The sequence below is a fragment of the Pan paniscus genome, chromosome X (genome assembly GCF_029289425.2).
Source record: "Pan paniscus chromosome X, NHGRI_mPanPan1-v2.0_pri, whole genome shotgun sequence".
Taxonomy (NCBI): Eukaryota; Metazoa; Chordata; class Mammalia; order Primates; family Hominidae; genus Pan; species Pan paniscus.
Window position 1 is genome coordinate 50,027,024 of NC_073272.2, and position 25,677 is coordinate 50,052,700.

At 48.3% G+C, this 25,677-nt stretch overlaps 1 protein-coding gene and 1 non-coding gene across 3 annotated transcripts; one reads left to right on the forward strand and one right to left on the reverse strand.

Moving 5' to 3' along the window:
- The first annotated feature begins 1,505 nt into the window (after positions 1–1,505).
- On the forward strand, positions 1,506–24,464 carry TBC1D25 (TBC1 domain family member 25). 2 transcript variants are annotated; one of them, XM_003807213.5, is made up of 6 exons: positions 1,506–1,762; positions 3,170–3,279; positions 6,710–6,864; positions 20,754–20,881; positions 21,015–21,203; positions 21,471–24,464. In XM_003807213.5, the coding sequence occupies exons 1-6, from the start codon at positions 1,640–1,642 to the stop codon at positions 22,830–22,832; spliced, it is 2,067 nt and encodes a 688-aa protein (XP_003807261.1). In that variant the 5' UTR covers positions 1,506–1,639; the 3' UTR covers positions 22,833–24,464. The 2 variants fall into 2 exon arrangements, with proteins under 2 accessions (XP_003807261.1, XP_003807262.1); XM_003807214.6 differs by lacking the exon at positions 1,506–1,762 and having other exon boundaries at positions 3,170–3,350.
- LOC112438621 (small nucleolar RNA U13) lies at positions 23,557–23,656 on the reverse strand. Its single transcript, XR_003027022.1, has one exon. It is a non-coding gene; the product is annotated as a small nucleolar RNA U13 (small nucleolar RNA).
- Positions 24,465–25,677: the final 1,213 nt, after the last annotated feature.

Below are 25,677 nucleotides of genomic sequence, written 5' to 3' on the forward strand. Positions count from 1 at the left end.
TTTCAAAGAAATCTCTAGACCAAGCTGGACAGAGGGCTTTTCCAGTGATTCAGTGATTCCCCAAGATCTGAGAATGTGAAACTTGGAAAAGGGACACAAAGACCGGGGATCCTTTGAGCTGGTTCAATAATGGCAGAGCTTTAGAGATATGCTGCTGAGCTCCCTGGGTCTGTCTCGCTTTCTGCCTTCTGAAGGCTTGATTGTTAACTTCTTCCTGGGTTTCAATTAGAAGCATTAGTGTCCTTCCTGGAGTTGAATTACCTGGAAGTTTGCCTCCTAGATGTATAAACTTGGGAAAGTATGATCTCGTCAAGTTTCAGACAAAGGCAAACTAAAAAGCTAGAACTCCAGAGAGCATAATAGTGTTTTTGGGGGGCAAATTATTTAATGAAGTATAACATTCATACAGGAAGTACAAAAATCATCAGTGTACAAAATCTCCATGAATTTTCACAATGTGTAAACCATTTTCCTGTTTTTTATCTGACCTTACTAAGTCAGGGTATAAATTATTAATTTTTTTTGAAACAGGGCCTTGCTCTGTGGTGCAGGTTAGGGCAGTGGTGTGATCACCGCTCACTGCAGCCTTGACTTCCTGGGCTCAGCCATCCTGCCGCTTCAGCCTCCCAAGTAGCTGGGACTGCAGGTGTGCGCCACCACGTCCAGCTAATTGTTTAATTTTTTGTTAGAGACGGGGTCTCGCTGTGTTGCCCAGGCTGGTCTAGAACTCCTGGGCTCAAGCGATCAGCCCGCCTCGGCCTCCCAAAGTGCTGAGATTATAAGGCGTGAGCCACTGCACCCTGCTGAGTATATTTTTAAAAACACTTTACCCGAGGGCTGTGGCTCACACCTGTAATCCCAACACTTTGAGAGGCCAAGACGGGTGGATCACTTGAGGTCAGGAGTTCGAGACTAGCCTGGGCAACACGGCTAAACCCTGTTTATACAAGATACACAAAAATTGGCTGGGCTTGGTAGCACGCGCCTGTAGTCCCAGCTCTTGGGAGGCTGAGGCAGGAGGATCGCTTGATCATAGCTCACTTTGAGGCTACAGTGAGCTGTGATCGCGCCATTGCACTCCAACCTGGATGACAGAGCGAGACCCTGCCTAAAAAAATAAAAAAAAAAAGGAATTTTTTCTGTTCAGTGGATTCATTTGAAGCGAGGGCCACTGGTATTTGAAATAGATGACATCATCTGCCAGCAGAGGCGTGAGGCAACTTGAGGCGGGGTGTGGGCCTGACGTCATCACGCAGCCTCTTCCTTTCCCCGCCCCCTTCTCTTGGCGAACGAGGTGTCAGTTTAACACCTCCGTGAATCCGGAAGTATGCTGTCAAAACAACCAAACCACGGGGCTGGGGGAGGCGGGGCCTCAGTAGGCGTCTGCACGCTAGCTGAAATAGAGCAAAATGCCCGACTTTTGGGGGCGGGGCTCCTGGCAACAGCACTCTAGGCGCAGGCGCAGAGGCGACCTCCAGGCAGGGCCAGGTGGGAGGGACGGTGGGGGGGGGTAGGGTCGCGCGGCGCCCTCTGCGCCTGCGCCCCGGCACGAGGTGGGGCGGCGGGCGTCAGTACAGTAGAGTGTGCGCCGGGTTGGGGGGCAACGGTCAGCCGTCACCCTGAGACGGGCGGCGGCGGGATGGCAACAGCCTCCGGGGCCTCGGACTTGTCTGGCTCCGGAGCGCCCCCGCCCGGTGTGGGAGCTCAGGCGGCGGCGGCCGCTGAGGAGGAGGAGCGAGAGGTGGTGCGGGTCCGAGTCAAGGTGAGGCTGGTGGCCCAGCCGCCGAGGCATCCCAGGGGAGGGGGAGGGGGAGGCGGTGGCTGTCATAGGATGGAGGGCGGGACCTGAGATTTCGGACATAACCTGAGTGGCGAAGCTTGAGGGCCAAGTGATGGTGGCGAGGGGTAGGGAGGGCCTGAGAGCCTGAGAGCGTTAGCGACGTACCTTGGGGCGTGGGACTGAAAATGGAGGGACGAGGCGGGGGTCTACGGGATGAATGGGTGGAGCTTATAGACAAAGGGGAGGGGCTATGGGGCTGGAGGAGGGGCCGCAGTAGTTGAGGGTGGGGCTCTGAGGAATGAGAAGGTGCTGGCTCTGGAGTCAGTCAACCCATGTGTTGAGAGTGCACTTATGTGCAAGTTCCCACTTTGATGAGCTGACAGGCTCGTGGGTGGAGACAACTAAAGAAATGAGATGCTTCGGACACTAAAATAATGAAAAAGGTTATGAAATAGGGAGTCACGTTAGCCAAGGTTGTACAGGGAAATCCCCAGAGGAGGTATTGAAGGAGCAGAGACCCGAATAAAAGGAGTCAGCCATGTGCATATTAGAAGGGAAGAGTATTCTAGGCAGAAGGAATAGCAAGGGAAAAGACTAGAGGATGGGAATGAGCCTGGCATGTTCCCGTAGGTTCCTGATTGCTGGAGTGGAGAGAATGAGGGGAAGAGTGGTAGGAGGTGAATCAGAGCGCTAAGACAGAGACAGATCGCCAAGGGCCTTTGGTGTGTATGCTGAGGAAGAACGCTGTTGCCATAGTTCCAGTAAACAATGATGGTGGCTCCGACCAACCAGTGGCACTGGCAGTGCTAAGAGGGTCCACACATCACTTCAGTGTAATAGAGCTCTAAGGTAGAAGTTTGACATTCAGAAAAAAGATGATGCCTGAGCTGGGCGTGAACCACGTGAAGAAAGTGGGAGGGATGTTCCAGACAGGGGATCAGCACAATCAATGGCCTGGAGTCAGGATGGTTTCAAGGTAACTTCTAACAGTTTGGTACTACTAGAGTGTAAAGTTCAAAAAACCTGGTGAGAGGCTGGCTGGGGCCCCATAGGCCCGCTTGCTGGGACTCTAGGGTTGCCATTGAAGAGATTTAAGCATGGGAGTGTTGTAGGTAGATGTGTTAGGTTGGTTACAGCACCATAGAGGACTGATTTAACAGGAGCCAGACTGGACACGGTGATTCTGGCAACCATAGTTGAAGGGATATAGAAGGATTGGGGGCCTGAACCCTTGCAGTAGCCTCCTCCTCACTGGACCCTGTGGTCCAGAACACCTGCCTTGATCTGGCCCCTGGCACCTCTCTGACTTTGCCTTCTACCACTCTGCACCTCACTCTTCAGCATGGTGATGGGGCCCCTGGTGGCCTACCCCATGTCTTCTCTCCCCAGAAATGTGAGAGCGTCTTGCCGCCAGAGTTCCGCTCTTTTGCTGTAGATCCCCAGATCACCTCGCTCGACGTGTTGCAGCACATCCTCATCCGAGCCTTTGATTTGAGTGGGTGAGTGGGAAGATGCTGGGGACTGGCCAGTGGGCCACCGACCTCTACAGTGGCTATCTGGCCTTTGTTTGGTAGGGTTTTTGTTTATTTTACTACTACAAATAATCCCACAGTGAACAGCCACGTATGCATGTCTTGGAGCACAGTAGTCTACTTTTATCTGTGGTTTCGCTTTCTGCAGTTTCAGTTACCCATGGTCAACCTCAGTCTGCAAATATTACATACAATAAGATATTTTGAGAGAGAGAGAGAGACCACATTCATATTACTTTTATTACAGTTTACAGACAGTCCCCAACTTACAATAACTGGACTTAGGATTTTTCAACTTTACAATGGTGCAAAAGCGATACGCATTTGGTAGAAACTGTACTGCAAGTGCCCAGCGATTCTGCTTTTCACTTTCAGTACAGTGTTCAATAAATTACATGAAATATTCAACACTGTTGTAAAACAGACTCTGTGTTAGATGATTTTCCCAACTGTAGGCTAATGTGAGCGTTCTGAGCACGTTTAAGGTAGGCTAGGCTAACCTGTGATGTTTGGTAGGTTAGATGTGTTAAATGCATTTTCCTTTTTATTTCTTTTTTTTTTGAGATGGAGTCTCACTGTCACCCAGGCTGCAGTGCAGTGACATCTCCCAGGTTCAAGTGATTCTCCTGTCAGAGCCTCCCAAGTAGCTGGGACTACAGGCATGCACCACTATGCCCGGATAATTTTTTTTTTTTTTTTTTGAGACGGAGTTTTGCTCTTGTCCCCCGGGCTGCAGTGCAGTGGCGCAGTCTCAGCTCACTGCAACCTCCACTTCCCGGGTTCAAGTGATTCTCCTGCCTCAGCCTCCCAAGTAGCTGGGATTACAGGCACGCACCACCACGCCTGCTAATTTTTGTATTTTTATTAGAGACAAGGTTTCACCATGTTGGTCAGGCTAGTCTCGAACACCTGACCTCAAGTTACCTGTCCACCTCGGCCTCCCAAAGTGCTAGGATTACAGGTGTAAGCCCCCGCACCCAGTCCCAGATAGTTTTTTGATCTTCTCTTTTTTTTTTTTTTGGAGACAGAGTCTCACTCTGTCACTTAGGTTGGAGTGCAGTGGTCCGATCTTGGCTCATTGCAGCCTTTGCCTCCCGGGTTCAAGTGATTCTCATGCCTCAGCCTCCAGAGTAGCTGGGATTACAGGTGTGCACCACCACACTCAGCTAATTTTCATGAGGTTGGTCAGGCTGGTCTCAAACTCCTGATCTCAAGTGATCTGCCCACCTCGGCCTCCCAAAGTGTTAGGATTACAGGCACGTGAGCCTCTGCACCCGGCCAATTTTTTGTATCTTTAGTAGAGACAGGGTTTCGCCATGTTGCCCAGGGCAGTCTCAAGCTCCTGAGCTCAAGCAATCCGCCCGCCTCAGCCTCTCAAAGTGCTGGGATTACAGGTGAGCCACTGCGCCCAGCCAAATGCATTGTCAACTTACAGTATTTCCAACTTACAATGAGTTTATTGGTACATAACCCTGTCATAAGTCAAGAAGCATCTGTATTGTCATAATTGTTCTATTATTGTTAATCTCTTACTGTGCCTAATTTATCAATTAAACCTTATCATAGGTATGTATGTATATGAAAAAAAACATAGTATATATAGGGCTTGGTACTATCTGCAGTTTCAGGCATCCACTCGGGGGGTCTTGGAATGTATCCCCTGTAGATAAAGAGGGACTACTGTATTTGGAAACATCTAGTCATAGGATAAATTCCTAGCAGTGGTATTGCCAGGTAAAAGGGTATTTGCTTTAAAAAAAAATTTTTTTTTGAGACAGAGTCTCATTCTGTCGTCCAGGCTGGAGTGCAGTGGTGTGATCTCGTCTCATTGCAACCTCCACCTCCTGATTTCAAGCAATTCTCCTGCCTCAGCCTCCTGAGTAGCTGGTACTACAGGCGTGCGCCACCATGCCCGGCTAATTTTTGTATTTTTAGTAGAGATGGGGTTTCACCGTGTTGGCCAGAATCATCTCGATCTCCTGACCTCGTGATCCACCCGCCTCTGCCTCCCAAAGTGCTGGGATTACAGGCATGAGCCACTGCACCTGGCCTGCTTTTTGAACTATTAATGGGTGTTTCCAAAATGCTCTCCAGACAGGTTTTATCAATTTATGATCTCAGCCGGGCACTGTGGCTCATGCCTGTAATCCCAGCACTTTGGGAGGCTGAGGCGGGTGGATCACGAGGTCAGGAGATCAAGACCATCCTGGCTAACACGGTGAAACTCCGTCTCTACTAAAAATACAAAAAATTCTCCAGGCGTGGTGGTGGGCGCCTGTAGTCCCAGCTACTTGGGAGGCTGAGGCAGGAGAATGGCATGGGCCCGGGAGGCGGAGCTTGCAGCGAGCCGAGATCGCACCATTGCACTCCAGACTGGGCGACAGAGTGAGACTCCGTCTCAAAAAAAAAGAACAAACGAATTTATGATCTCATCAGCAGCACATAAATGCCTGTTTCCCTCACACCCTCGCAAACACTGGTTACTGTAAAACTGCAAAATTTGCCAATCTGATAGCTGAAAAGTGGTGTCTCTTGGGGGCAGATGTGATAGTCATTTTGTTGTGGTGGTGATTTTGGAGGAATACATACACATGGTAAGAAATTCAAACAGTACACAATTGTTGGGTATTTAGGATGTTTCCATGGTTATGATGAGCATCACGCAACAAACTTCTTTACATAGTTGCACAAGTATAGCTGAAAAATTCTTAGTTGTTATTAGACTTTCTTACATAAACATTTTTGTTGTGAAAAATAACAAACACAGATTGCTTTTTTTTTTTATGTAGTAAGAAGGCTGCTTTCTTCCCACTTCTGTCCCACATCTACCCCAGAGGGGACCAACTTTTTTTTTTTTTTTTTTTGAGATGGAGTCTTGCTCTGTCACCCAGGTTGGAGTGCAATGCCACAATCTTGGCTCACTGCAACCTCCACCTCCCAGGTTCAAGCGATTCTCCTGCCTCAGCCTCCTGAGTAGCTGGGATTACAGGCACCTGCCACCACACCCAGCTAATTTTTTTTGTATTTTTAGTACAGAAGGGGTTTCACCATGTTGACCAGGCTAGTCTCAAACTCCTGACCTCAGGTGATCCACCCACCTCGGCCTCCCAAAGTGCAGAGATTATAGGCGTGAGCCACTGCACCCGGCCAACATTTTACCAGTTTCCAATGTGACCTCCAGATACAGGCAGGTGTGTACCTGCTTGTATGTGTTTGTGTAACAAAGTGGGTATAAATGACCTGATCTCAGGCTGCCCATAATCCTTGGCACAGTACCTTGCACATAGTAGGAAGTTGTTTTCAACACCTTCTATATTACCCTCCTTGTTTTGGAAACTGTCCCTGAGGCCTCCAGGGCACCAGGGGCCCTGAGAGCTCCCTCGTATCCCCTGTCCAGGAAGAAGAACTTTGGCATCAGCTACCTGGGCCGGGACCGGCTAGGACAGGAAGTTTACCTCTCACTTCTATCTGACTGGGACCTCAGCACAGCCTTTGCCACTGCCTCCAAACCTTACCTGCAATTGCGTGTAGATATTCGGCCCTCGGAGGACAGTGAGTACTCAGTGCCCCCAGGAGCACTGCTCTGGAACCCCTTTACCCCATAGGGTGATGCTACCCCTCACAGTACACTCCCTCATGGTGGGATGGGTAGCAAGGTATCCTAGCTATAGATCCTGGCTCAGCCACTAGGCCACAGTTTCTTCACTTGTAAAGAGATAATTGTATCTTAGAACCATTGTGAGGCCTTGTATCTTAGAACCATTGTGAGGGGAAATTCATATAAAATGCCTGGAACAGTGCATGACTGCATAATGAAGGCTCAGAAAGTGTTATCTCTAATAATGATAATTATATTGTATTATACTATTATAACATATAACCGAGTAATGTATGTAATAATTAGATATAATGCAGATTTATAATATATTATAACGGTATAGCTTTAGCATTATGTATTTCAGTTATAATACCTAAATATAACAATGCGTATTATAATAATGCTAGTTGTGTTTATTCATTCAGTCATTCTGCACCCATATTCATTTGTTTGTATTCTTGCTCACTCATTCATTTGTTCCCTTGACCTCTCAGCCACTTTTTCTCTTCTCATCTTTGTTCTTCCACTCTTGCCTATTCTGGTCCCTGCGAGCACACAGATAAATTAGGACGTGGTCTCAAAATTTGATTACAGACCATACATTAGATAATTGTATCAGTATTAAATTTCCTGGGTGTGTGTCTTAGTCGTTATGTGCTACTATAACAGAATACCACAGACTGAGGAATTTGTAAAGAAGAGAAATTTATTTCTCACAGTTTTGGAGACTGGGAAGTCCAAGATCAAGGTGCTGGCAGGTTGTGTGTCTAGTGAGGGCTTTCTTGCTGCATCCTTACATGACAGAAGAGCAGAAGAGAGTGAGCCCACACCCTCAACCTCTTTATAAGAGCCCAAATCCGCTGGGCATGGTGGCTCATGCCTGTAGTCCCAGCACTTTGGGAGGCTGAGGCAGGCGGATCACCTGAAGTCAGGAGTTCGAGACCATCCTGGCCAACATGGTGAAACCCTGTCTCTACGAAAAAAAATACAAAAATTAGCCGGGTGTAGTGGCACATGCCTATAATCCCAGCTACTCGGGAGGCTGAGGCATGAGAATCGCTTGAACCCGAAAAGCAGAGGTTGCAGTGAGCCAAGATCTTGCCACTGCACTCCAGCCTGGGTGACAGAGCGAGACTTCATCTCAAAAAAAAAAAAAAAAAAAAGAGGCTGAGCACGGTGGCTCACGCCTGTAATCCCAGCACTTTAGGAGGCTGAGGCGGGCAGATCACAAGGTCAGGAGATCGAGACCACCCTGGCTAACACGGTGAAACCCTGTCTTTACTAAAAATACAAAAAAATAGCCGGGCGTGGTGGCGGGTGCCTGTAGTCCCAGCTACTCGGGAGGCTGAGGCAGGAGAATGGCATGAACCCGGGAGGCGGAGCTTGCAGTGAGCCAAGGTCGCACCACTGCACTCCAGCCTGGGCAACAGAGCAAGACTCCATCTCAAAAAATAAATAAAATAAAAAATAAAAAAAGAGCCCTAATCCCATCTGTGAGAGCTCTACCCTCAGGACTTAATCACCTCTTAAAGGCCCCCACCTCTTAATATGATCACATTGGTAATTAAATTGCAACACATGAATTTGGAAGGACACATTCAAACCATAGCAGTGTGGTAGTGGTATCATATCTATTGAAGGAAAATATCCTTGTTCTTGGGAAAAACACAGTTAAGTATGAAGGGGTAAAATGTCATGATGTCTGCAAATAAGTTGGCAAAAATAATGTGTTTATATACAGAGAGAGTGAGATAAAGCAAATGTGGCCCAAAAAAATGTTAATAGAGGATCTAGATGAAGTATGTATGGGTGTTCAGTGTATTCTTTTAACTTTATTGTAGGTTCAAAATTGTTTTAAATAGTTGTGGAGTGGAAGATGTGGTTCCCAGCCTCAGGGAACTCACGTGCCCATTTGGGATGAGTCGAGCACTTTATTGATGTCATAATAACATATAAATAGCTAATGTGTAGTGAACACTTAGGGCCATTCTGTGCACATAATATTTTTTCATTGAATTGTCAAAATAATCCTATAGAGTAGGGACAATCATTTCCCCCATATTATAGATGAGGAAACTGAGGCTCAGAGAGGTGACAGGACTCGTCCCAGTTATACAGACAGTAAGTTGAAGAGCAAGATTTGAACTCAGGCAGTGGCTGAACTGGCTCCAGAGTCCTTGTTCTTAACCATTTAACTCTACAACATTTTGGACTTGTTAAAATTGGCAGCTTTGCAAAAGAGAGACAGAGGAGAGAGAGAAACAAGAGTCAGAGGGAAAGATAGTGACAGAGATGGGCAGGAAGCCAATAGGAAAAGCCAGGTAGCCAGACACACAGGAACCTCTGCCACTGAGTAGCCATATGTGCTTATGTCAGTCACTTAATTCCCTGGGCCTTGTTTTCCTCACCTGTTAAAGAGACACAGCACTATTTCAGGAAAAAAATCAAATCTGCATGGCTACGAAACATGTGGAGAAAACCCCAAGTGCATGAGAACTGGGACGAATGCCAGTAAAGCAGAGAGACAGACAGAAAGACACCCAGCAGTCTGGCAGGAATACATCTTCAAAAGGTTATCTTTTTAGGCCAGGCGCCGTGGCTCACGCCTGTAATCCCAGCACTTTGGGAGGCCGAGGCGGGTGGATCACCTGAGGTCAGGAGTTCGAGACCAGCCTGGCCAAACATGGCGAAACCCTGTCTCTACTAAAAATACAGAAATTAGCCGGGCGTGGTGGTAGGCGCCTGTAATCCCAGCTACTCGGGAGACTGAGGCAGGAGAATTGCTTGAGCCTGGGAGGCGGAGGTTGCAATGATCCGAGCTCGTGCCACCGCACTCCAGCCTGAGTGACAGAACTAGACTCCATCTCAAAAAAAAAAAAAAAAAAAGAAGCCCTCTGTCTTATTTACCAAATTCCTGCACAACATCGGTCTGTTTCTGAATTCCTGATTCTCTTACGTTGATCTATTTATTAAATTCTAAGCCAATTCTATGTTGTTTTAATCATTGTAGTAGTTTGTTTTCTGTTTGTTTGGTTTTGAGATTTTTTTTTTTTTTTTTTTGAGACAGGGTCTCACTCTGTCATCCTTGCTGGAGTGCAGTGGCCCAATCTCAGCTCACTGCAGCCTCCGCCTCCCAGGCTCAAGCAATTGTCCCACGTCAGCCTCCTGAGTAGCTGGGCCTACAGGCACATGCCCCCATGCCCAGCTAATTTTTGTATTTTTTGTAGAGACAGGGTTTCGCCGTGTTGCCCAGGCTGGTCTTGAACTCCTGGACTCAAGCAGTCTGCCCGCCTCAGCCTCCCAAAGTGCTGGGATTACAAGCAAGAGCCACCGCACCCAGCCTTAATCATTATAGTTTTATGATATGTTTTCATGTTTTCCTTTTTAAAAAATTTTCTTGAATATTCTTGTTCACTTACTGTTCTTTTTATTTAATAAATTAGCTTATTATTCCATTAAAATCCTGACGGGAATTTGATTGGAGTCATATTTTTAAGAGAAACTAATCTTTCATTACCCAGTAAATACATTCTTATTAAAAATAAAAGCATTTTAAATAATGCTGAAGTCTCCTGGGAACGCTATGCTTAATCTCAATCCCCTACCCTACCCTTTTTGCCCTGAAGGAATCGGTTTGATGTGTAACTTTGCATGTCCTTTACTTATTTACACTCCCTACACACACATTTATCCACATATGTGAGTATATTCATATTTGTGTGTCTGTACACATAAATGGTATGTGTTTAACATAAGGTATTCTACACATTAATATGTAAGTGTCCAATATATGGAGCTATCATTAGACATATTAATGGCATTCTCATGATCATTTTCATGGCTGTGAAAGCAACAGACATGTTGGGACTGTTTGGATGGCCCAGTCCCTCTTTCTGGGAAAAAGCCAGTTTCTGTCACCTCTACAGTTGGGAGATTACAAAGCCTAGACCTTTGACCAATTTGTACTTTTCCGATATGAATCTTTTTTTTTTTCTTTTTGAGACTCTCTTTGTCACCAAGGCTGGAATGCAGTGACGCAAATATGGCCCACTGCAGCCTTGACCTCAAGCTCTCCTCCTGCCTCAGGCTTTCAAGTAGCTGGGACTACAGGTGTGCACCACCATGCCCAGCTAATTTTTGTATTTTTTGTAGAGACATGGTTTTGCCATGTTGGCCAGGCTGGTCTCGAACTTCTGACCTCAAGTGATCCACCCACCTCGGCCTCTCAAAGTGTTTGGATTACAGGCGGGAGCCACCGTGCCCAGCCCCCAACCTCCTTTCTATCATACGTACTGCAAATATTTTTCCCAGTTGATCTTTTGTTTTTTGGCTTTGCTTACGGGATGGATCTGTTTTGTCCTATCAAAATTAAACATTTGATTGCACGCCTACACAGATATCTATCTTTTTCTTTATGATTTCTGAGTTTCTCCTTTTTATTGCAGGTGGAGGGACAGAGTTTCACTCTCATTGCCCAGGCTAGAGTGCGATGGCGCGATCTTGGCTCACTGCAACCTCCGCCTCCTGGGTTCAAGTGATTCTCCTGCCTCAGCCTCCCAAGTAGCTGGGATTACAGGCATGTGCCACTACACCTGGCTACTTTTGTATTTTTAGTAGAGATGGAGTTTCACCATGTTGGTCAGGCTGGTATCGAATTCCTGATCTCAAGTGATCCACCTGCCTGGGCCTCCCAAAGTGGTGGGATTACAGGCATGAGCCACTGTGCCTGGCTGAGTTTCTCCTCTTACTTTGGAACATGTTCCCCATCCATAAGCTTATACAAATATTCTATATTTTCTTCTACTATGCTTATTGTTTTCTTTTTTACATATAAATCTTTTCTCTGTCAGCATTGTGATAAGCAGACCTAGCTTTAAAAAAATCAAGATAGTCAATTATGCCAGCATCATTTTTTTTAATTTAATTTTTTTTTTTGAGACGAAGTTTTACTCTTATTGCCCAGGCAGGAGTGCAGTTGCACAATCTCAGCTCACTGCAGCCGCCGTCTCCTGGGTTCAAGCAATTCTCCTGACTCAGCCTCCCAAATAGCTGGGATTACAGGTGCCCGCCACCATGCCTAGCTAATTTTTGTATTTTTAGTAGAGATGAGGTTTTGCCATGTTGGCCAGGTTGGTGTCGAACTTATGACCTCAGGTGATCCACCCACTTCAGCCTCCCAAAGTGCTGAGATTACAGGCATGAGCCACTGCGCCCGGCCTGCCAGCATCATTTATTAAATAATCACCTTTTCTGCAGTGATTCGAAATGCCACGTTTGTCACATATTCAGTTCCCATATATACAAGCTTGGATTTATTTCTGGGCTTTCTATTGCATTCTACCAATGGGCTCTATTTGTCTACTGCTGTGCTAACACCATGTTATTTTTATGACAGTGGTTTTGTGGTCAAATTTTTTTTTTTTTTTTTGAGACGGAGTCTCGCTCTGTCGCCCAGGCTGGAGTGCAGTGGCGCAATCTCAACTCACTGCAAGCTCCGCCTCCCGGGTTCACGCCATTCTCCTGCCTCAGCCTCCCTAGTAGCTGGGACTACAGGCGATAAGCTTTTGCCATCCTCCCACTGTTCTTTGTCTTAACTTTTTTTTTTTTTTTTTTTTTGGAGATGGAGTCTTGCTCTGTCGCTCAGGCTGGAGTGCAGTGGCACAATCTTGGCTCACTGCAAGCTCCGCCTCCTGGGTTCACGCCATTCTCCTGCCTCAGTCTCCCAAGTAGCTGGGACCACAGGCGCTCGCCACCACGCCCGGCTAATGTTTTGTATTTTTAGTAGAGACAGGGTTTCACCGTGTTAGCTAGGATGATCTCGATCTCCTGACCTCGTGATCCACCCACCTCGGCCTCCCAAAGTGCTGAGATTACAGGCATGAGCCACCGCGCCCGGCCTGTCTTAGCTATTCTTAAATGTGAATTCTTCTATAGAAACCTTAAGATAATTTTATCCGGTTCCAGGAAAAACCCCCATTCAATTTCTGACTGGCATTGCACTGAGTTTATATATTAATTTAGGGTTTGGGAAGTTTGACAATTTTATGATAAGGAAATGCGCGTATCATGAATATTATGTAATACCACAAGCAGGGTCTGGGCCAGCAGCCCAGCAGCCCACAATGAAACAGTTGGATGTTTCTTCAGGGAAATGTGTGCATATTCACACTACGTGGGTTATATAAAGACTATATATAGTCTCCTGTCAGTTCAGATCAGGTTTTGCTACTAGGTGAGTTTGTGTTTGTAGACATTCTTTGCCTGTTTTTTGTTTGTTTGTTTGTTTGTTTGTTTGAGACACTCTGTTGCCAGGCTGGAGTGCAGTGGCACAATTCCGGCTCACTGCAACCTCTGCCTCCCAGGTTCAAGCGATTCTCCTGCCTCAGCCTCTTGAGTAGCTGAGATTACAGGCACGCGCCACCACGCCCAGCTAATTTTTGTATTTTTAGTAGAGACGGGGTTTCACCATGTTGGCCAGGACGGTCTCGATCTCTTGACCTTGTGATCCGCCCGCCTTGCTTCTCAAAGTGCTGGGATTACAGGTGTGAGCCACTGCGCCCGGCCTCTTTTTCCTTTTTTTGAGAGGGAGTCTCGCATTATTGCCCAGGCTGGAGTGCAGTGGCGCGATCTCAGCTCACTGTAACCCCTGCCTCCCAGGTTCAAGCAATTCTCCTTACCTCAGCCTCCCAAGCAGCTGGGATTACAGGCACCTGCCACCACACCTGGCTAATTTTTTTTTTGTATTTTTTAGTAGAGATGGGGTTTCACCATGTTGGCCAGGCTGGTCTCAACCTTGTGATCCGCCCACCTCAGCCTCCCAAAGTGCTGGGATTACAGACGTGAGCCACCGCGCCTGGCCTCTGCCTGTTTTATTAGTGGGATTGAGGGGGTTGTTTTTTTAATCAGTATAAAATGTCTCTTTGTGTTAAATGCTTTTGGCCTTGAGTGATGCTTTTTCTGACATTCTCATGGCTACTATTTTTTTCTGTTTGTGTTTACCAGATATACCTTTAGGATTCTTTAATTTTTAACCTTTTTGTGTCACCTAGTTTTAGGTATGTCTCTCATACCTCTCGTAAAAACGTCATAGCAGAATTTATGCTTTTTAAGGCAACTGACAGTGAAATCTTTTTTTTTTTCTTTTTGACACGTAGTCTCGCTCTGTCGCCCAGACTGGAGTGCAGTGGCACGATCTCAGCTCGCTGCAACCTCTGCATCCTGGGTTCAAGCAATTCTCCTCCCTCAGCCCCCCGAGTAGCTGGGATTACAGGCACACACCATCATGCCCGGCTAATTTTTTTTTTTTTTTTTTTTGAGATGGAGTCTCGCTCTGTCGCCCAGACTGGAGTGCAGTGGCACGATCTCGGCTCTCTGCAACCTCTGCATCCTGGGTTCAAGCAATTCTCCCTCAGCCTCCCGAGTAGCTGGGATTACAGGCGCCCACCATCACACCTGGCTAATTTTTTGTATTTTTAGTAGAGACGGGGTTTCACCGTGTTAGCCAGGATGGTCTCGATCTCCTGACCTCATGATCTGCCTGCCTCGGCCTCCCAAAGTGCTGGGATTATAGTCGTGAGCCACTGCACCCCGCCCCAACAGTGAAATCTTTAGGCTACTTTTTCTCCTTTAATCTCTCCCACTTTTTCTGGCCTTTAAAATGGAGCTTTGGAACACTTGTAATTCTTATTCGTTTTCTGGTCCCTAACCCTTAACTTCTAGCTTTTGCTTAGACAACTTTTTTTTTTTTTTTGAGATGGAGTCTTGCTCTGTTGCCCAGGCTGGAGTGCTATGGCACAATCTCAGCTTACCGCAACCTCCTCTTCCCAGGTTCAAGCAATTCTCCTGCCTCAGCCTCCCGAGTAGCTGGTATAACAGAAGCGCGCCACCACACCCGGCTAGTTTTTTTACATTTGGTAGAGATGGGGTTTTACCATGTTGGCCAGGCTGGTCTTGAACTCCTGACCTCAAGTGATTTGCCTGCCTCGGCTTCCCAAAGTGCTGGGATTACAGGCATGAGCCACCACGCCCAGCCAATTTTTTTTCTTTTTAAATTCCAGGTTATCATTCTGTTTTCTTACTAACACACTAAGTCACTTATGTTTCAGGAATCCTAATGTAACATATAATATTACAAACCCCCAATCATGTTATCGTTGTCATTTTAACTATAAATATTAAATATGTAATATATATAATATAATATATAATATATAAATATTACCATTTACCTTCCCCTTTGTCTCTCCCTATCTTAAGCCCTTCTAGTCATGCAGGAGTCATTTGCTCAGAGAACTTCTTTGTTCTCCTCCAAAAGTGCATGGGTTAGATGTACTCTAATGGCCAAAAATGTTTTTATTTGGCTGAATAGATCTGTACTGTCTTGGCTGGGTGTGGGGCCCTTGGATCTCAGGTCTTTCTTCTTAGTGCTCCATAGGTGCTGTGAGCTACTGTCTTATTGCCTCCAGGGTTGTGAAGCAGAAGTCTGTTGCTTGTCTGACCTTCTTTCCATTGTAAGCAGCCGTTTTTTTGTCTCTGGAAGCTGCAAGAGTTTTTCTTTTTCTTTGTTTTTTTTTTTTTTTTTGAGGCAGGGTCTCTATTTCCCAGGCGGGAGTGCAGTGACGTGATCTCAGCTCACTGCAACCTCTGCTTCCCAGGTTCAAGCGATCCTCCCACCCACCTCAGCCTCCCGAGTGGCAGGGACTACAGGTGTGCGCCACCATGCCCAGCTAATTTTTATATTTTTGGGTAGAGACAGGGTTTTATCATGTTCAGCCCAGGCTGGTTTTGAACTCTCGGGCTCAAGCAATCCGCCCACCTTGGCCTCCCAAAGTGCTGTGATTAGGCCGGGCATGGTGGCTCATGCCTGTAATCCCAGCACTTTGGGAGACCGAGGTAGGCGGATCACTTGAACTCAGGAGTTCGAGACCAGCCTGGCCAACATGGTGAAACCCCGTCTCTACTAAAAATACAAAAATTTGCCAGGTGTTGTGGCGCACACCTGTAGTCCTAGCTACTTGGGAGGCTGAGACAGGAGAATCGCTTGAACCCGGGAGGCGGAGGTTGCAGTGAGCCAAGATCACGCCACTGCGCTCCAGCCTGGGCAACAGAGCAAGACTCTGCCTCAAAAAAAAAAAAATTGCTGGGATTACAGGCATGAGCCATTGCGCCCAGCCTAAGAGTTTTTCTTTATTCTTAGAATTTGGGCATTTCGGGCTGGGCGCAGTGGCTCACGCCTGTAATCCCAGCACTTTGGGAAGCTGAGGCAGGAAGATCACTTGAACCCAGGAGTTCAAGACCAGCCTGGCCAATGTGGCAAAACCCTGTCTTTACTAAAAATACAAAAATTAGCAAAAATTAGCCGGGCGTGGTGGTATGCCCCTGGAATCCCAGCTACTTGGGAGGCTGAGGCAGGAGAATGGCTTGAACCCAGGAGGCGGAGGTTGCAGTGAGCCGAGATCATACCATTGTGCTCCAGTCTGGGTGACAGAGCAAGACTCCATCTCAAAAAAAAAAAAAAAAAAAAAGAATAGGGTTGGTGGGGGGCCTGTTGTGTGTTGTTAGTTAATTAATCCTATCTAAGACTTGGTGAGCCATTCCTTCATCTCAGGGAAATTTTCTTTCATACTTGTTTAATTCTGACATCTCCACCTGATCCCTTTTCTCCCCCTGCATTTCCTATTATTTCCATATTTGGTCTCCTGGACTTGGCATCCAGGTCTCTCTACTTTTTCACTCAAATCATTGAACCTTAGCTCCATGCCTTGCAGTGGTTCTTCTGTTCAGACTTTCAGACCATTACTGATTTTTCATAATGTGACCTTCTTCATTTTACCTGTTAAGTGTTTTAATGCTCTGATTAATGTTTTAGAAAGACCATTCTGGCAGCTGTTGGGAGAGATTGGAGAGGAATACAGAGGAAGTGAGGACTGGTTAGGAGGCAGTTTCAGGTGAGAGATATGGTGGCTCAGACAGGGTGAGAAGATGGAGATGAGAGAACAGTTAGGATGGAGGAATGCTTTACATGCAGTAGCCGTAGGACTTGGCGGTGGTTTGGACCTGGGAGTTAAGAGAGTGGGAGGGGGACAAGGATGTCTCTCAGGTTTCTGGTCTATTAAACAACTGAACAGATAGAGATGCTGTTTGTTGAGATGAGGAGTAGAGGAGGAGGCCATGTCTAGAGTGGATCTTGGGCTCCTCTCTTTGGACCCCTTAGGTTTGCAGTACCCCATGAGACATCCAGGGAAAAGCAGTGACATGCAAACATGGCCTAGGGTTTGTTTCCCCCTCAGCTCTATGGGAGAATTGGGCTCCATGGGAATGCTGTTTAGGGATGGCATTTGCTTGCAAATGACAGTGGCTTAAACAAATAGAAGTTGATTGGTTTCACACAAAAGAGTTTGAAAGTTAGCCACTTGGGCCGGATGCAGTGGCTCATGCCTGTAATCCCAGCACTTTGGGAGGCCAAGGTGAAGGGGGCCTGCCCCTCCACACTTGTGGGTATTTCTCGTCAGGTGGAGACGAGAGATTGAGAAAAGAAATAAGACACAGAGACAAAGTATAGAGAAAGAACAGTGGGCCCAGGGTACCGGCACACTCAGCATGCAAGGACCTGCACCGGCGCCGGTCTCTGAGTTCCCTCAGTATTTATTGATCACTATTTTTAGTATCTTGGCAAGGGGAGTGTGGCAGGGCAACAGAGTGTTGGTGGGGAGAAGGTCAGTAGGGAAACATGTGAGCAAAGGAATCTGTATCATGAATAAGTTCAAGGAAAGGTACTGTGCCTGGATGTGCATGTTGGCTAGATTTATGTTTCACTTTACACAAATATCTCAGTGTAGCAAAGAGTAACAGAGCAGTATTGCTGCCAGCATATCTCGCCTCCAGCCACGGGGCAATTTTCTCCTATCTCAGAATGGAATGAATGGTCGGCTTTACACCGAGACATTCCGTTCCCAGGGACAAGCAGGAGACAGAAGCCTTCCTCTTATCTCAACTGCAAAGAGGCCTCCCTCTTTCACTACTCCTCCTCAGCATAGACCCTTTATGCGTGTCGGGCTGGGGGATGTAAGGTCTTTCCTTTCCCACGAGGCCATATATCAGGCTGTCTCAGTGAGGTTCGAAACTTTGGACAATACCCAGGCTTTCTTGGGCAGAGTTCCCTGTGGCTTTCCACAGTGCATTTTGTCCCTGGTTAATAGAGAATGGAGAATGGCGATGACTTTTACCAAGCATACTGCCTGCAAACATATTGTTAACAAGGCACATCCTGCATAGCCCTAAATCCATTAAACCTTGATTCAATACAGCACGTTTCTGTGAGCACACGGTTGGGGCTAAAGTTACATACAGATTAACAGCATCTCAAACCAGAACAATTTTTCTTAGTACAGATCAAAATGGAGTTTCTTATATCTTCCTTTTCTACATAGACACAGTAACAATCTGATCTCTCTTTCTTTTCCCCACACAAGGCGGGTGGATCACCTGAGGTCAGGAGTTGGAGACCAGCCTGGCAAACCCCATCTCTACTAAAAATACAAAAAATTAGCCAGGCGTGGTGGCAGGCACCTGTAATCCCAGCTACTCGGGAGGCTGTGGCAGGAGAATTGCTTGAACCTGGGAGGCAGAGGTTGCAGTGAGCGAGGATCACACCATTGCACGCCAGTGTGGGTGACAGAACAAGACTCCGTCTCAAAAAAAAAAAAAAAAAAAGAAAGCCACTGGACATTGCCATTGTTGGCTTAGTAGCCCTCTCGTATCAGGGCTGTAGGAGAGGATCTCTGAAGATCCTCTCGAACCTACTCTCAGATGGCCACTGCTGCTTCAACCACCACATCTTATGTGAGGTGGGAAGAAAGAATGCGGGGCAAAATGAAAAAGAAAGAGAAACGGTCAGGTGCAGTGGCTCACACCTGTAATCCCAACACTTTGGGAGGCCAAGGCAGGAGGATCTCTTGAGCCCAGGAGTTCAAGACCATAGGCAATATAGTAACATCCCATCTCTACCAAAAAAAAAAAAAAAAATCATCCATGCATGGTGGCACACGCCTGTAGCCCCAGCTACTCAGGAGGTTGAGGCAAGAGGATCGTTTGAGCCCAGGAGTTTGAGGCTGCAGTGAGCTATGATCGCACCACTGCACTCCAGCCTTGGGGGACAGAGCAAGACTGTCTCAAAAAAAGAAAAAAAAGATGCCTGTAATCCTAGCACTTTGGGAGGCCAAGGCGGGCTGATCACCTGAGGTCAGGAGTTCGAGACCGGCCTGGGCAACATAGCGAAACCTCATCTCTACTAAAAATACAAAAATTAGGCCAGGTGTGGTGGCTCACGCCTGTAATCCCAGTACCTTGGGAGGCCGAGGCAGGTGGATCACCTGAGGTCGGGAGTTCGAGACCAGCCTGACCAACATGGAGACACCCCGTCTCTACTAAAAATACAAAATTCACCAGGCATGGTGGTACATGCTTGTACTCCCAGCTACTCGGGAGGCTGAGGCAGGAGAATCACTTGAACCCAGGAGGTGGATGTTGCAGTGAGCCGAGATCCCGTCATTGTACTCCAGCCTGGGCAACAAGAGTGAAACTCCGCCTCAAAAAAAAAAAAAAACTAGCTGGACCTGGTGGCAGGCACCTGTAATCCCAGCTACTTGGGAGGCTTAGGCAGGAGAACTGCTTGAACCCAAAAGGTGGAGTTTGTAGTGAGCCAAGATTGCACCACTGCACTCCAGCCTGGGCGACAGAGTGAGACTCCGTCTCAAAAAAAAAGAAAAAAGAGGCTGGGTGCGGTGGCTCACGCCTATAATCCCAGCACTTTGGGTAGGCCAAGGCGAGTGGATTACGTGAGGTCAGGAGTTCAAGACCAGCCTGACCAACATGGTGAAACTCCGTCTCTACTAAAAATACAAAAATTAGCTGGGCATGGTGGCAGGCACCTGTAATCCCAGCTACTCGGGAGGCTGAGGCAGGAGAATCACTTGAAACCAGGAGGCAGAGTTTGCAGTGAGCTACGTTCACACCACTGCATTCCACCCTCGGTTACAGAGTGAGACTCCGTCTCCAAAAAAAAAAAAAAAAAAAAAGCATATACGGCATACCTGTTCCACTTTTGCACAAATATTTTACTTCTAAAGTATGTCTGGGCTCTGGACTAGAGTGAATGAAGTTCAGATCCCAGCCCTACTATTTCCTGGCTGTAGAATCTTGGTCACTTACTATTTGTTCCAAACCTTTTTGCATCGTCTGTAAAATGAGAATGGTAATATTAGTGTGCACTGTTTGTGGGAGGAGGACTGGCAAAAATATGAGAGTAGGAGTTTGGGCTCTTGAGCTTTGGGCCTGGCCTTCAAATTTCCACTCTTTCACTCACTAGCTAAGGGGCCTTGGGCAAGTACCTTATCATGACTGTGCCTGTTTCCTCAAAGAGAGTCATGGTAGTAGTAGTACTCAACCGATAGGACTGAAGTGACTATTGCATGAGTCAGTATTGGCAAAGAATTCAGAATAGTTCCTGGCATACAGCACTGTGGAAGCATTAGCTAGTATTATTATTTCTTATATTGCTGTTGAGCGCTTGTCCTAGTGCTTGGCACATAGTAACTGCTCAATAAATATTACTTTATATCATTAAAATATTAGAGGCTGCCCAGCCAGTTCCTGAGACATCTACTACAAAAGAATTGTTCATGGTTTGATTTTGTTTTTTACATGATTTGGATGATACAGGAAGAGGGACTGGGAGTTGTTTGTTCCCCTGCAGGTAGCCCGGCTTCAGTAGAAGGAGAGGAAGCCGGCCCTGAGGTCTGGGTTATCATCCCCATTCTTATAGCACTTTGTTCTGTTTGCCCAGGCCCATTGCTAGAAGACTGGGACATAATCAGCCCCAAAGATGTCATTGGCTCCGACGTGTTGCTGGCTGAGAAACGGTCATCACTGACGACTGCCGCCCTGCCCTTTACACAGTCCATCCTCACTCAGGTGTTTTCAGGGACCCTGGGGACCCAGCTGTGGTTGGAGGGCAGAGCCTTCCTGGCACCCTGGTTCTGAGCATGCTGGTTGGCATCTGCCCCTAGTCCACACAGCTGATGGTGGCCTCCCTCCCTCCTCATAGGTGGGCCGTACCTTGTCTAAGGTCCAACAAGTGCTGAGCTGGTCGTATGGGGAAGATGTCAAGCCCTTCAAGCCACCCCTGAGCGATGCTGAGTTTCACACGTACCTGAACCACGAGGGCCAGCTCTCCCGACCCGAGGAGTTGCGCCTGCGGATCTATCATGGCGGTGTGGAGCCCTCGCTGCGAAAGGTGAGCATCCTCAGTCATCTGTTGGGTCCATCACTGCTGCACTCATTAACAGCTCCTGAGACACATGCAGTCAGCCACACTGCTGTGGGCAAGGGTGGAGATGTTCCAGGGCATGAAGTTCTCTTTAAGGAGGGGCGAGCAGTCGGAGGCCTAGTAGACTTAGAAGGAAGACAGAGGCCCAAGGGGGGTGGGTGGGTGGCAACTGATAGACATTGGGGTATGGTTTATCTGGAGAACTCCAGCCTCATCCCTTTCACCCCTGGGCAGGTGGTGTGGCGGTACCTGCTGAACGTGTATCCAGATGGACTGACAGGCCGAGAGCGGATGGACTACATGAAACGCAAGAGCCGCGAGTATGAGCAGCTCAAGAGCGAGTGGGCCCAGCGAGCGAGCCCTGAGGACCTGGAATTCATCCGCAGCACGGTCCTCAAGGATGTACTGCGCACTGACCGGGCCCACCCCTACTATGCGGGACCTGAGGATGGCCCACATCTACGGGCGCTGCACGACCTGCTCACCACCTATGCCGTTACCCACCCACAGGTGTCCTACTGCCAGGGCATGAGTGACCTTGCCTCACCCATCCTCGCTGTCATGGACCATGAGGGCCATGCCTTTGTTTGCTTTTGTGGCATCATGAAACGCCTGGCCGCCAACTTCCACCCTGACGGCCGCGCCATGGCCACCAAGTTTGCACACTTGAAGCTGTTGCTGCGACACGCTGACCCTGACTTTTACCAATACCTGCAAGAGGCAGGCGCTGATGACCTCTTCTTCTGTTACCGCTGGCTGCTGCTGGAGCTCAAGCGTGAGTTCGCCTTCGACGATGCCCTCCGCATGCTTGAGGTCACTTGGAGTTCGCTGCCCCCTGATCCTCCTGAACATGAGGTAGAGCTGGTTGGACCCCCCAGCCAAGTGGCAGACACTGGTTTTGGTGGCCACAGGGGGTGGCCCGTGCGACAGAGGCACATGCTGAGGCCTGCTGGTGGAGGAGGTAGTACCTTTGAAGATGCTGTTGACCACCTGGCCACAGCCAGTCAGGGGCCTGGTGGTGGGGGGCGTCTCCTGAGACAGGCCAGCTTGGATGGCCTCCAGCAACTCAGGGATAACATGGGCTCCAGGAGGGACCCTCTGGTCCAGCTGCCCCACCCAGCTGCCCTTATCAGCTCCAAGTCCCTCTCTGAGCCTTTATTGAACTCCCCAGACCCACTGCTCTCCTCCTTTTCCCACCCTGATTCCCCATCTTCCTCATCTCCACCATCCACCCAGGAGGCCTCTCCCACTGGTGATATGGCTGTAGGATCCCCCTTGATGCAAGAGGTAGGCTCCCTGAAAGACCCTGGAAAGTCCCTGCCACCTGTACCACCAATGGGCCTGCCCCCACCCCAGGAGTTTGGCCGGGGGAACCCATTCATGCTGTTCCTCTGCCTGGCCATCCTGCTGGAGCACCGCGACCACATCATGCGCAATGGGCTGGATTATAATGAGCTAGCCATGCACTTTGACCGCCTTGTGCGAAAACACCACCTGGGGCGCGTCCTGCGCCGGGCCAGGGCTCTCTTTGCTGATTACCTGCAGTCGGAGGTGTGGGACTCAGAGGAGGGGGCTGAGGCCACAGCCGCATCTTGATCAGGCTTTCTCAAGCCCTCCATCGGCCCCACCAGATCTCCATTCTTTGCCATGAGGGCCAACACATGAGACCCCACCTCCCTCCCTGCCTGCCAGCCCTAGACTTGTTGGAGCATAGAGCCCTTCCTCCCCAGGCCTAAGTATGTGGAGCTCTGCTTTGGCACTGCCCCGCAGAGGCCACGCCTATTTATTCTGTTTCTGTTGTTTTGTTTTTAACAACTATACTTTGCACACATGAGGGTCACTGGTTTGTGTGTTTCTGTGCCTCCTCCCTGGGTTTTGCTGTAGATGGAGTCCTCAGGGGCCCTTTACCTGATGGAGGGGAAATACTTCACTTGGTGGAGAGAGGCTCCAGCTTCCCCCTTGTGATGGGGAGAGTGGATGCTGACAATCAGTTCCCAAAGGTGAGCCCAGGTGGAGCACTGCTTGAGGAAGGCCTGAATCTGTTTTTTTGGTACATCCATCGGCCTGTAAGGGTCTTTATTATGGCTGTGAATATATGTTTTCAGGACAGCCCCCTGGATGAGAGATAAGAGAGTTCCTGGCTCAAAAAAGGACAAGATTCTTTACTGAGATTGGGAAGCATGGGCTACTCAGAAACGTTGGAGCAGCCACCCCTGGCATTCCACACGTCACCATTTCTAGGATCTTGGCCTCTCTGTGAGGTTTATGCACCAATGCTGGCAGCCCTGGGCAGGGGCCTCGGCCTCCTTTTTGTTTTCCACTTCAGACAGGTACCGTGCAGATGTTAACAAGGTTTGAGCGAGGCGCATCTCACACAAGTGTGAAAGCCCAATCATCACATTGTTGAATTACAAAAGGATCTAGGGCTCCTATTCTTGTCACTTGCTTTGGAGCCAGTTTGAAAGACTGGCCTAGCCCATGCCTAGCGGCCCTAAACTGGGATTCCAGCTCACAACACCTGTCTTAACCATTTCAGCAGTAGAAACCACTTATTTACCTTCTCCATCTCACTAATATGGACAAACAACAAGCACTGATAAAACGCAGGCCCTAATAGAATTCACTTCGTTATTTGGAGGATAATGATCAAAAAAAGGTCCTTTTTCCCACTGACATGCTCAGAGGGTGGGATTCTCTCACAGGCCAGGTGCTGTCATCCACAAAGGATGGGTGAAATAACTGGGGTCCTCAGGTCACGGTCTAGCCACACCAGCTTCTCCCAAGTACTAACCAGGCTTGACCCTGCTTAGCTTCAGAGGTCAGACAAGATCTGGCATGTTCAGGATGGTATGGCTGTAGACCAGGCTGGGTTCTGGCCAGAGCTGTTGCACTAGGCAATGCTGCCAGAGATGAGGAGGCATCAGGGCAGTCATCCCTTCTGCTGTTTGCCCCAAGAATGCCATACAAACCTGGGGATGACCCTTAAAAGTCTCCCGTCACCCCCAGTATTGGGGGGAAGCTGACTATTCCTCAGATGATAGCCCAGTCACTTGAAGAACAGGACAAGACTATTCTGTGTCTAGGGGGCTCAAGCACTGTGTGTGGGTCTAACTAATGCATTTTGTGGAAATGGGCTCAGACTCCCCGAAGGGCCATCCAACCTATGGGAGTGTCTGGCCTTCTGAGGTCCTGAAATGTCTCTTTTGTCAGTAAACAGCTAATACCCTCTGGGATGCATTCTGTGATTTATGAGCTCAGGTGTTTGAAGGACCAGACAAGCCAATTCTGTGGATAGTAGTTTGGGACCTCTGAGAGATAGAAGAGTCCTTTCTGTGAATAGGAGGCTCAGATACCCTGAAAGGCAGAAACCTCTAATATTCCTCTAGGATACTTGGGGTTTCTGGTTCCTGCAAAGATGGCAGACAGCACAAGCTACTGATTCCTTTGCCCGAAACCAACTCTGGAGAAACTAGAGAGGGAAACATGGGTTCCAGAAATTGCAACATAGCAATGAGGGACCCATGGGGAAATGGAAGGCTGTCTTTAACTGGTGTGTGTTTTGACGGGCGGATGGCCAGAGGCAGTAAATAGAGGATAGGTTAGGGAAAAAGATATTTAAGTTCTGGCTCTCACCTCTCCCCTATATTGCCTTGGGGAGGTCCTTGTTTGCCCCCTTCATTGCATTAATCATCCAAACCACTGGTACACATGTCTGGGGGACTAGGATCAGGGCAGCAAGGGCCCTGCAGGGGAAAGAAATAGGCAGCCAGAGGAAATCAGTCCTCCACCTGTCTCCCTCCAGACACCCGGGCTGGTGGATTACACCTAAGGAGACTGCCACCTCTTTTTTTTTTTTTTTTTTTTTTTTTTTGAGACAGAGTCTTGCTCCATCACCCAGGCTGGAGTGCAGTGGCGCGATCTCAGCTCACTGCAACCTCCGCCTCCCGGGTTCAAGGAATTCTCCTGTCTCAGCCTCCTGAGTAGCTGGGACTACAGGCGCCTGCCACCATGCCTGGTTAATTTTGTATTTTAGTAGAGACGGGGTTTCACCTTGTTGGTCAGGCTGGTCTCAAACTCCCGACCTCAGGTGATCCACCCGCCTCGGCCTCCCAAAGTGCTGGAATTACAGGCGTGAGCCACCGCACCCGGCCAAAACTGGCACCTCTTAAAGCGGTTTTCCTCCGACGGTTTAAAGATGAACCCCACGCTAGGGGGATTGTCAGGTGTCCAAAGGGCAAGTGAGCGGGATAACTGTGCTTCTGTGGTACCTGTGGCTGTCCAGCCTCTGGCTCCTCTCCCACACATCCTTTTACCCCTGGAGCTCCAGGTCATTAAGCTGACTCGAGTCAGGCCTTCAGCCTTTCCTCAGTACGTTCTATCAGCCAGGAGAGCGGATAATTTCAGGGGCATGTAAGTTCACCGCCAAAATAACCAGACACCA

Bases quoted from the DNA above. Each gene is read 5' to 3' on its own strand.
- TBC1D25 (XM_003807213.5), top strand. From the start codon at position 1,640: ATGGCAACAGCCTCCGGGGCCTCGGACTTGTCTGGCTCCGGAGCGCCC. The intron at 20,882-21,014 runs GTGTTTTCAGGG...CCCTCCTCATAG, and splicing joins CACAGTCCATCCTCACTCAG to GTGGGCCGTACCTTGTCTAA. The intron at 21,204-21,470 runs GTGAGCATCCTC...ACCCCTGGGCAG, and splicing joins TGGAGCCCTCGCTGCGAAAG to GTGGTGTGGCGGTACCTGCT.